The 12100-nt window shown below is 40.8% G+C and overlaps 1 protein-coding gene across 3 annotated transcripts; it reads right to left on the reverse strand.

Annotated features, from left to right (window-relative positions):
• Window positions 1–2279: 2279 nt before the first annotated feature.
• Window positions 2280–5523, reverse strand: LOC131302086 (leucine-rich repeat extensin-like protein 4). Of its 3 annotated transcripts, XM_058328718.1 has the most exons (3): window positions 3718–5522; window positions 3661–3687; window positions 2280–3630 (listed from the first exon to the last, which is right to left on the reverse strand). In XM_058328718.1, the coding sequence occupies exons 1-3, from the start codon at window positions 5108–5110 to the stop codon at window positions 2750–2752; spliced, it is 2301 nt and encodes a 766-aa protein (XP_058184701.1). In that variant the 5' UTR covers window positions 5111–5522; the 3' UTR covers window positions 2280–2749. The 3 variants fall into 3 exon arrangements, with proteins under 3 accessions (XP_058184701.1, XP_058184692.1, XP_058184684.1); XM_058328709.1 differs by having other exon boundaries at window positions 3661–5522; XM_058328701.1 differs by having other exon boundaries at window positions 2280–5523.
• Window positions 5524–12100: the final 6577 nt, after the last annotated feature.

The following is a 12100-nucleotide window of genomic DNA, read 5'->3' on the forward strand; positions in this document are numbered from 1 at the left end:
TGGTTGAATACAATCAAATCAAATAAAAATATTCAATTCTTGAGTCAATTTACCTTTTCTCCTATTTAAAATCTCAATCCTAGTTTACCGTTAGATTGCCTCTAAAGTGATAAACAAATTAACTTCTTCTTTCTTTGATGAGAAATCCCTTCGAGTACGGTCGCGTTGGACTCACTCCAAATACGTAGAGCCGCCCACAATCAAAATGAAATGTAAGTCAATGTGTTGGCGGCGAATATTGAACGGTACACTCTTATCCCACTAAAATCATGAGATGTGATATTGATATCGAACCGTATCCTTCACACATTTAAATTTAGCGCAATGAGGTCATGAGAGATGCCTCATAAAAAAATTTACCAATGCATAATATATTATGAGTATAGCTGTGTTTCTAAATTTATGAGGAGCAAAGCCCCAGTTGCCACAACCACCACAATGATGTCCTAATGTTGAACATATTTGTGATTAGTCATTGTGTTTACATGAATCAGTTGACTGAGATTTCAAATCAGTACTCATTTTTTAAATTAAATGTGATGTATTGTAAGAGAATGACTTGTCTCGTAAAGCAAAAAATAAGTAGTTAAAAAAATAAGAATCTTAGCGGAACGGAGCTTCAATGAGAAAGTATTTTTCTTAAAAGAGTTCTTGAGGTGCTGATGCGCACATTGTTCAAAAAGAATCGGATCCTCTCAAGTCCTTAATTTGGACGGGATTGTCCGTTGCCTCATTTAACTGTTTGAATTTGCTCAAAGACCCCCTACTATTAATAAAAGTGACTCTGAGCAAATCTGAACTATTAATTACATAAGTGTATGATTCACATTTAGACCATCTTGTCCGGTCACAAACCTAGACCGGAAAGAATGTGAATCCTTTCAAAAGAAAAAGCACAAGAATAGTAGCCAAATGCTACATCTAGTGGGAAAATGAGATTCAAAAAGTAAAGCAATTTGTAAGGATATCCCCAAGTTTCAACTTTTCCCATGGAGAATAAAGTGAGCACTCAAGTGGTAAAAATTCCACACATTCCAATGGGAGAAAAAAAAAATGTGTGAATTTGAAGCAAACAGGTTTGAATTTTCGAATTTAGCTCTACGGTCAACTGCACATGGTTTTCCATTTCCAAATGAGTTAAAAGTCATATTCAAGTGTGTAAAGATCTGAATTTGGCTAATTTATCACCCGCAGTTCATGGCGCCCGAAGCCTCGATCGAAAATTTAGGACCGCACGATTGGATTTTACCATTTTTTTACTTCTCTTTTGGAGAACTGTAAATCCATGGAGTATTTTTTAACTGCGAATGCAGGACCCTTTCATACACAAAAATGCTAAATGCAGGAAACCAATCCGCAGACCCATCCCTCCGGACCATTCCTGCTCCCAAACACAAATCACTGACTGCGCAAAGCATTATCGGCAGGAGTTGAACCCAAGATTTGCGAATTACGATCAAATGCGCTTTGGGTTTGGGTGATTCTTTCGGGCCTGCGCTTTGGGTTGGGTGATTCTTTCGGGCCTGCGTCATGGGATGGCTTTCTACATTGGGAAGTTTGGGTTGGGATGTGAGTTAGAAGGGTCCTCGTGCCCACACTAGTAAGCAATTGCCTAATTGAGTGAGTTTGAAGAAATTACCCTCTTACCCTCTGCTCAAAAATAAGCTCAAGGTCTAGTGACAGCCACAAACCATTGAACGAGCTCAAATTCGGCACTCATAATGCCTGTACATCGACTCCCCTATATTTTCGGCCACTGAATGAAGATTCTCACATGAACCAATAGCCAGTATTCCCGAATATTTTCGGCCTAATCACATGAGAATCTTCAATCTCTCAAGATTCTCACTTGATCCAATAGCCGAAAAGATTCTCACCTGATTCAATGGCCGAAACATACAGGCTTCCTAAGGCACAGTCGATTTGAGGCGCCCTAGCGGAAGAACAGTCCCCTTGGTATGAGGCCTCAACAAGGATTCAAAGACAATGCACAAATCAATGAAAGAGAAATTCTGTTCAAACGTATAACGATCAGGAACCCAAATGGCTACCAATACAAGCAAGTGTTTGAGATCAATTGCCACCCTCAGTTCTGCATAAACAATGATAGAAGATGATACTAATATAAATCTAAGACATTTGATTCATCAATCTCATCAAATGAAAACCAATAGGAAGGCATCAAGAAGAAAAGAAAGGAAATGGACTGATGAATACTAAAAGATCAAGTACAAGTAAAAAAATGTTCAAGATTATACTATAAATTGAAGAGCAAAGAAGAAAGAAACAAAAGGTATGATATAAAGAAAAGAGATAGTAATAACAAAGAACCAACAAGCCAGAAAACAGAGCAGTTACTGGCAAATGATGATGATGATGATTATGGTCTCTATACATACAACTTCCCCTGCAACCTAATTAAAAATCTCTTTTTTTTTTTTTTTTACGCTGCCAATTTATTTTCACAATCTCAAAATCTAACAATTTCAAATAAATTATGGAGAGAGAGACTTTCTCCTCTTTACCTCCCTCCTCCTCCTCCCTCTGTTCAAATCTTCTCTGTTTCTTCAATAACACCAGTTGAATCAACCCCCATTGGAAGTCAATGAGGGCGAATCTGCAATTGTATCTCTTCTTCTGAACTCAATTGATCGTGGAAATCGATGCGATGACTGGTAATTTAAGTGGTAATTGATGTTGTGTGTTTCTGAGGATAGGGGTTAGAGGAAAGTAGTTCTCAAAAGAATCATCAATAGAAAGGGGGCGGTGGAGGAGATGCGTAAGAAACCCCGAAGACGGGTGGTAAGGGGCCCTCGTAAGCAGGCGTGGGAGGTGGAGTTTCACATGGCAATGGAGGTGGTGGAGGCGGTGGTGGTGGATGTTCTTCACATGGAACTGGAGGTGGTGGCGACGGTGGAGGCGGAGATTGGTAGTGAACTGGGGGAGGAGGCGATGGCGGGGGTGGAGAATTGTATTCGTATGGTGGAGGTGGAGGTGGGGAGTGAGGTGGTGGAGGTGGGGAGTTGTAAACAGGTGGTGGTGGAGGTGGAGAACTGTAAATTGGTGGTGGTGGAGGCGATGGCGATGAGGGCGGTAAGTATTGAGGTGGTGGTGGTGAAGGTGGAGGTGGAGAAGGCTCTTCACAAGGGGGTGGGGGAGGAGGTGGTGGTTCTCCACAAGGAGGAGGTGATGGGGGAGGTGGAGAGGGGACAGGAGGGGGAGGTGATGAATAGACGTAAACGGGGGGCGGAGGTGGTGGTGATGAATAGACGGGTGGCGGCGGTGGAGAAGGTAAGGGTGGTGGTGGAGAGTTATAAACGGGAGGAGGAGGTGGAGAATACAAGGGTGGAGGAGGAGGTGGCGGCGATGGTGGAGGGGGCGAAGAGCGGTTACAGGGAGGCGGTGGAGGAGGTGGGCACATTGTAGGCGGTGGCGGTGATGGTGGAGGCGGAGAGGGCGGTGGCGGTGACATGTAGAGGTAAACTGGTGGTGGAGGTGAAGGTGGTGGTGGAGATGGTGGCGGACGGGGTGGTGGAGGGGGTGATGGTGAAGGAGGTGGTGGTGCAGGGGGTGATGGTGAAGGAGGTGGTGGGGCAGGGGGTGATGGTGAAGGAGGTGGTGGCGGAGGAGGTGATGGTGAAGGAGATGGTGGCGGAGGAGGTGATGGTGAAGGAGGTGGCGGAGGGGGTGATGGTGAAGGAGGTGGTGGCGGGGGAGGTGATGGTGGTGGAGGTGGCGGAGGGGGTGATGGTGGTGGTGGTGGCGGAGGAGGTGGTGGTGGTGGTGGCGGAGGTGGAGGCGGCGGCGGCGAGTAAACTGGTGGTGGAGGAGATGGTGGAGGCGGTGAGTAGACAGGTGGAGGAGGCGACGGCGGTGGCGGAGAAGGCGGAGGAGGCGGCGGCAACGCCGGAACAAACGGCTTACACTTAAACGACCCACAATCCGCCTTCGGAATCTTACTGCACTGCTTGCCCGACCTCTGCGCCGGCCGGCCCGGCAAACAATTCCTCTTATCATCAAACGCCGGCACCCCCAGACACGCCGGCGGCTCCCCGGTGAAGAAGTTATACGAGTACGTGAAATTCTCCAAGCTCGGCAAGTTGCATATACTCGCCGGAATACTCCCCGACAGCAAGTTGTGCGCCACATTCAACTGCTCCAAGCTCACCATGTTCCCAATCGCATCCGGCAACGACCCCAGCAACTCGTTATAACTCACATCAAACACCGTCACATTCGTCAGCAGCCCAATCACGTCCGGCACGCACGACCTCAGCCCGTTCTGCATCATTATAATCTGGTTCAAAGTGGCCGACATGTTTCCGATGCTAGCCGGCAAGCACCCCTGGAAGTTATTGTTCGCCAGGACTATGACCGAAACCGGCGAGTTACCGAAGTTATCCGGCAGCTCGAACCGGAACCGGTTATGATTGATAAAAATGGCGTCCAGCGGCCTGTCGAAGAGCTCGTCCGGGACCGTGCCTTCGAACTCGTTGAACCTCAGATCTAGGTACTTCAAGCTGGGGAGCCTCAGGACGACATACGGGAATTTCCCGGCGAACCGGTTGTTGCTGAGATCCAGCTCGTACAAGAGCTTCAGCTTCTTGAAACTCTTCGGCACGATTCCGCAGAACCGGTTGGAGTTGATGTGAAATAATGCTAGATCTGTCAATAAACCGAGTTGTTCGGGGAGGAAGCCGGCGATGTCGCCGTGGTTGAGGTCGATGCCGGCGACGGTGAAGACGGAATAGTTGTCGAGCGCGGGGGCGCAGTACACGCCGGTGTAGTCGCAGACGTCCGGTCCGACCCAGTTGCCGGTGATGTTTAAGGGGTCGGAGATGATGGCCTGTTTCAGGGCCTGGAGGGCAATGTAGGCGTCGCGGAGGCGGGGGTTGGGGAAGGTGAAGTTGGGAGGGATAACGACTCTCTCTCCTCGGCCGCCGCCGTCGTCGTCGGTGAGGGAGAGGAGCTGGCGTCGCCTGATGTAGTGGGCCTCGGCGTCGGTGAGTCTTCCATTCTGAACGAGGCTAGTGCCGGTGGAGAGAGAGAAGGTTAGGAGGAGAGAGAGGAGGAAGAAGAGGAGGAGAGAGAGAGAGTTCTTCCTCTTCATCTCAGATTCGACATCTGGTAGTGGCTCTCTCTCTCTGTTTCTTTCTCCTGTTTCTCTCTCTCTCACTCTCTCTGCTGGGTTTTTCGAGAATGTGAGGTGAGAATGGTTGAGATCTGATGAGAGAGAAGGATGTGAGGAGATTTGGGGAAATGGGTGTGGTTTAGGGAGAGAGAGAGAGGGGAACGGAAGGGTTTTCTTCTGGGGATTTTGGGGGAGAGTGTGTGTGTTAATGAGAAGAGATGAGGAGGAGAGAGAAGGGAGGAGAGAGAAAATAAAAACAGGGAAAGACAGCTAAATCACAGCTCAAAACCCACCAGATTCTCTCTCTCCCTACCTCTCTCATTCATTGATTTTCTCTCTCCAAAAGCAAGACTTTATTCTATGCATTCCTATTCAACTCCCCTAGCTAAAGGGTTAGGGCAAACGACAAAACTGGATTAAAATATGTGCAAAAAGGACAATTAGCAGTTCGTTAGATTACAATATGAGAGTAATTAAAAAAGTTCAAAGATTATGGTGTACGTGGCAATTGGATATGACCGGCGACTAACGCGCCGGCGAGACTCCGGCGGTACGTAACTGGTGAATATTTAATGGTTTTCCTTTTTTGGATTAAAAGTAGGATGAGAGGGAGGAGCAGAGAGAAGACAGAGTTTAAAAGCAGTCTATTGAGAACCCTTTTTTAAAAAATAAATATTTATTTTATATTTTTAAATTTAAAATAATGTAAATAAAGATTTATTTTTTAATTTTTTTTGCATCAAATAAATGATATTGATAAGATATATCAAACAAGATTCATATTGCTAGAAAAATTATTTGCGTAAACGCTTTATTTTTGAGTTTGAAATTGCGTTTTTAAAAGTAAATACTTATTTTCAGTTATGGAACGGGGCCTGAGTCCAAGGGTTAGAGTCTAGAGGGCATTTCCGTTGAGCATTAAGTTATCAGAAATCCTATTGGTACCGACGGGTACCATAGGGAAAATGTACCGACGGCCGCCGGACGGCCGTCTCCGGCCACCGGACGGCCGATCCGAGCCGTCCAAAAATTTTAAAAAATAAAATCGAGTGGGCCTACGCGAGAATCAATGGCATCCGAGGTGTGTAGGGTACTTGATCCGAGCACCCATTTTTCGTGTATATTTGTATATACGTGTATATACACGAAAAAGAGGTGCTCGGATCAAGTACTCTACACACCTCGGATGCCATTGATTCCCGCGAAGGCCCACTCGGTTTTATTTTTTAAAATTTTTGGACGGCTCGGATCGGCCGTCCGGTGGCCGGAGACGGCCGTCCGGTGGCCGTCGGTACATTTTCCCTATGGTACCGTCGGTACCAATAGCACTACTCTTAAGTTATGGTCCTATGGCCATTTTTTGTAGATCATAAACGTCAAATTATTTTTACTAAATTATAAATTATACAAAATATGTTTGGTTAGTAGAAGAAAATATTTTACTAGATGCTTTTGTTTAGTGAAAATAACTTAACTTTTAACAAAAAAAATTAGTTTAATATGAACAACTTTTCAAAAGCTATTAAATTTTATTGCAAAATTGTTAGTGAAAACAGGCCTAGTTCGGTTTGTTGGTTGTTTAGCTCCTGCTCTTGGCGAATTGACCAATGATTCGATTTTTGAGGTCCGACCGTAAAAAAATAATTACTTGAAAATCTGTTCATTCCGATGTGGATAATCTCCCGTTAATCAGACCAAAAAACTGAATTAGTCGAAGTGCTTAAAAGTAAACTCCAAGACCCTAAGCTGACCGTTAAAAAACTAGAAAATGCAGTCCATGGTTTTGATTGTCAAATCGTAGCAGAGTGAGGAGCCCCCCAGTAACGCTATGCGCAGTGACGGAATTGACCATTTGCGTTTTCATTTCGTTTATTCTTCTTTGAGCAACCGTTACTTTTGACTTTTAGTATATCCTGGTAGATTTTCAAACGGGCTATGGGTTCTAGGTCACAAAATACGCGTATCCATTCACCGAGTATACGTAGATGAACGGAAGCATAAACGCAAGCGTGAAAGTATTTTCTTTAAGGAAACAAAATATTATTGCAATTTATAAGAGTGGGAGAAAACAACTATACCGAAATACCATAGATAATGTGATCGGGCTCCTTCTCAATCCACGAGCAATTAGGAAATGGTTTGGACAATCCATTTTTGGCTATCGGTAGATCATTCCTAACTTACTTCAATGATTGAAATTGTAAAAAAATTTAAAATTTTTTGAGAACATTATCTATGCTTAAAAATTTCGTTCATTGATTAGATATTGTTTGATATGATTTCAATATATATCTATCTTGAAAAGAAAGATTGCTATATGGGATAAGAACCCATTTTTTTTATTTATATCAAGATAAATATATTGGACATTGATATTAATGTGAACAAAGTGAGTTTATTTTTATGCTCATTCTCATCATGTTAAGCGTTATTCTTTTCAAGATAAATGTGTTCCTTTCACATTGCTACCATTATCTATCAGTGTCATTTCTTGCAAATGCATAAAAACTCAACAAGTTGAACAAAATAAACCGCTCTTTGAATTCGAGATACGGTCCATATGATGAACACAACAAGGCCTTTTGTGCTTGAGGCATAGTGGGGCCCTCTAGTCCCTTAATGTGCACGCAAATTACTACCCGGTCAATAGTAAGAATGATAAATAAGTTAAACGAAACAAGTGTTGAATTGTTCAAGCGAGGTCTAAAATTTAATGAAAAAATTTTCGTTCAAAACCATCTTATCTAGTAGTTATCGATCTTCAACAAACTTTGAATGAGCAAGACACCAATCGAGCAAGATAACAAGCTAACGAGATTTTAACAGGTCTAATACGAATTGAGCTCAAATAATTTGATTCATTTAACCTCTTCAGTCGATGATCATGTTAACAACTACTCCAAACGGGAGCTGGGAGGCTGCTGTCCCCGAATTCGGGGTCCACTTTGGTCTCGCTCCGATGATCGAGAGCGTTCACTTCGTAGAGCTCGTCGAGTACAACAACTGTACAAAAAATCAGCTTAATTGGATATTATTAAGTGCCTGATTGGAACCTTTTTATCTTGAAAAGAATGGATCCGAAACACTGGATCAAATCCATTGTAACCCATGGACCGAGAGTTATATAGGCTCCGATCAGGCACTTAATGATATCCAATTAAGCTGATTTTTTGCATAGTTGTTCTACTCGACGAGCTCTACAAAGTGAACGCTTCCGATCATCAGAGCGAGACCGGAATGGACCCATAAATAAGCACAGCCCCCCCCCCCCCCCCCCCCCCCGCGTCCTACTCCAAACTATGATCATACTCAATGTTTTTTAATAAAATAAAAAAGTTTAATGTTAAATTGATTTTCACACCATGGTAAGATTTTTTTTTTCATTCCTTTTTATATTTATAGTATATACTCCTTCCGTCTCAAAATCTTTGGATTTTTTTCGATATTTCCGCCGTTCTTTAAACTCTTATATCTCTCAATTTATGACATTTTTCACAATTTTGAAAACTTCGTATTATAGATCTAATCGAGAACTATCAAACAAGATCCATATTGTATATTTCTAAAGATTCATATTGAAAGATATATAAGAGTTCAAAGAATGACGCCAATATTGAAAAAATTCAAAAATTTTGGGACGGAGGGAGTATATACAGCTCACAGATGTGATACTCATTAGTCATTTTCCATTTCACAAGTAAGTCTCTGTGAGCATGATAACGATGATTTTGAAATAGAGCCACGCGATGATAACGATTAGGAGATTATTATTCCCATGATTTTGATGTGAAACCGTTGGAGGGAACGTCCAGTTGAGAGTTTTTTCCTTTGTGCGAATTTCATCTACCGACACCCCTTGAGGTTTTTCCTAATGACGGAGACCCCCTTTACAAGGGAGAAATGACGGTGAACCCCACGAGGCTTCTATGTGCGTTTCACTATTACAACGAACCTGTCAATTTTATGTCCAAACAAAAGTGATGGTCCAAAAGTTGCTTACATGTGCATTTCACTGATACCCTAACTTGACAATTTTATGTCCAAACAAAACTGATGATCCAAAAGTTACTTATATCTCGTACGTACTTCGTTTTTCTTATATTAAATAATAATAATAACCTATCAACTTTCACTTATTTTGAATCAAATTGATTTTTTTAAAGCCATTGGAAAATCTATTTTGATTCGCTTTATTATCCAAAAAAAATGGTCAATTTGTTGACATAAGTCACTCTTTGATAAATCCGTTACGTTTTTTGTTGAACACTCGTTGGTTGGTTGTCGATGAAATGAACATTGAAATCACAAGAGATTTACAGTCATTTCTCAAACGTAAAAAAGGATATATGTCATAATAGAAAACCTTAGGGGGTATCAGTGGATTGTACCCCTTTTCCATTTTTAATGTCGGCTAGGGGTGTTTGGGTCAGCTTGCGCACCTCGACTAATTTCCTTTTCAATCTAGTTAAAAGCAAGTCATTCACACCAAAACTAAGGAACCTTATCCAAAGGCAATGTGGTTGAGTCCAACATAACCATACCTCGACCACCTGCTATCCAAACGTTGGGCATCTTATTGGCAGAGTTTTGTACTACTCCGTCCCAATTTAGTTGTCACTTTTGAAAATTCGTGTCACTTTTCAATTGATTATATCTTGTAATTTATAATGTTTTAGGTGATTTTGAAAACATTGTATTATAGAACAAATCGAGATCTATTAAACAAGATCTATATTAGATATAAAATTCATTACCAATTTAAAAATATAACTAATTTTTTTATCCAATTAAAATAGAATTGGAACAAGTAAATTGGAACGAAAGGAATAATAGACATCACCATAGTAGAGTCACTATTCGACCAGCGAAAATTGATCGGTAGAAATTTGGTTGATCCGTCGTCGACACGAAGACTGAACAATACGTCGAGTCATCATAGATCATCTGACCACCAAGAAAGCTGGCATCGACCTTTTTATGTACTAAGGCCCCGTTCCAGAACACCTTCTTAAAAAATAAGTACTTTATTCACATTTTCAAACTCAAAAATAATGTAAATGAAAAATAATTTTTCAATTTTTTTTGCATCGTATTAAAGATCTCAATGAGATCTATCAAACAAGATCCATATTGCATATTTTTAGATTTCAATAAGCCTATAATTTTGGAGCTTGAAATTGCCTTCTTAAAAAATAAGGACTTAAAACCCGTTCTGGAACGGGACCTTAAATGTATTACTACTTTCACAAGTTGGGGATGTGTTGCACTTATTAGCCATAGAATTACTACAATTATCTAAATAACCTAGTATAAATGAATAAAACAAAAAAAAATTCAGTTTCACAGTCGGAATTAATTCATACTTACACTTACAAGGTTAATCTTTTGGACATGACTACTGGTGGGATGAACTAGGTAGCAATTCTTTTGCGACTTTAGTAATTACGAATGATCCCTTTTAAGTTATACGCTTTTATGAATTTCATTAAGTTGTTTAGTTACAGTACAAATTCAGTGGATTGCCTCACATACAATCACCTCGTGCATAATGCAGATTTTACGCTAAATTTTCTTAGTAATGACGGTCTCCACTAATACTTTTAAATAATTTTCTAATGTTGCATATATTTATTTTACGGTTGGATTTCACAATACACACAGAGAATATATTCTAGTACTATTTTCAATATTCTACGTTATCAATGTCGGTCACCTTTTTCATTTTTTGTCCCGGTAACGGTACTTTCTGTTCACTTTTATTTTTTATTTTTTTTTAATAGTGAGCATCAAATTAATATTGCATCTTTAAAAGTTTAGTATTGCCGGCTTCTTGACAAAATCATGAGTTAACAGGATGCGGTGGAATATTCCACTTTTATTATGCCAACTTTAATATTTAATTCTAAGCTTATGGATGCTTTTCTCTCTCTCTTTTTGCCATATTTTATAGTTAGCAGAGGTCAGTAGAATGTTAGTTCACAAAAGGTCTAGAGATTATTCATAACCTTGAAACCTCCAACCCCGTCTCTCGTGGGGCTCAAACTCCGGCCACCACGGAAGGGGACAAGATGCTTCTGTCATAGCCCACCTCATTTAATGAGGTAAAGGCCATAATGGTCTTTTTATATCTATGTAGGACAACCCATTAACTCCCTGTTAAAGTATAGTAGGGTTTTACAAAGATTGACTAATGTTATAAGCTAGTATAATTGCTGAATTTCCAACATTATTATGCTAAATTCAAGTAACTTATAAGTTTATCTAAATGGTCCCCATTAAAAAAGACCCGTCGCTTTTTCATACCACTTTACTTTGGAAAAGCAAGTAGATCCCATTTCGCTAAGGTTCTTATTTTTTAAATATTTATTTTCTGTTTTACGAGACAAATTATTCTCTTATAATACATTACCTTTAATTCAAACAACAATAAGTACTTATTTCTCTTAGCGAAACGGAACCTCATTTTATTATATGCATGAACTCTTGCCCTAAAAATCAAGTTGCTTTAATGATTTGAAACCTTCATTTTCTTTTAAAAGAAGAAAATATAAAATCAATACATGAATATTGAAATACTTGGGAATTTGTTGTGGTTTAATTCTGCAACTAGTACTTCATTTTATTAATACCATAGAAAAACCGGTAGTTCATTCATGAAAAAAGAAGGAAACTGGTAGCTCATTCATTTTAAGTTTGACCAAATTTAATTGAGATAAATCCAAAGGAAACAGTCAGTAATTAAGTTAAAAGAAGAAAACATATTTATTGTTTCCAGAAATGGAATAAGCAACGTATGGGGCAAACAAAGATTTAGACGTGGCACTGGCGCTCTCTTGAGGGAAGTGAGGTTCTGAGGTGGTGGTTCTCGACCCGGATTTGAGTGAGACCTGGAGTCCAAATCCGGCCGGCTCACAAATCGCCCTTCTTCTCCGCCATCCAAACAGGCCCTATATCTCTCTTCCTCTCTAT

The sequence above is a fragment of the Rhododendron vialii genome, chromosome 1a, assembly GCF_030253575.1.
Source record: "Rhododendron vialii isolate Sample 1 chromosome 1a, ASM3025357v1".
Lineage (NCBI taxonomy): Eukaryota > Viridiplantae > Streptophyta > Magnoliopsida > Ericales > Ericaceae > Rhododendron > Rhododendron vialii.

Coding starts and splice junctions, on each gene's coding strand:
- LOC131302086 (XM_058328701.1), bottom strand. CDS start 5,110: ATGAAGAGGAAGAACTCTCTCTCTCTCCTCCTCTTCTTCCTCCTCTCT.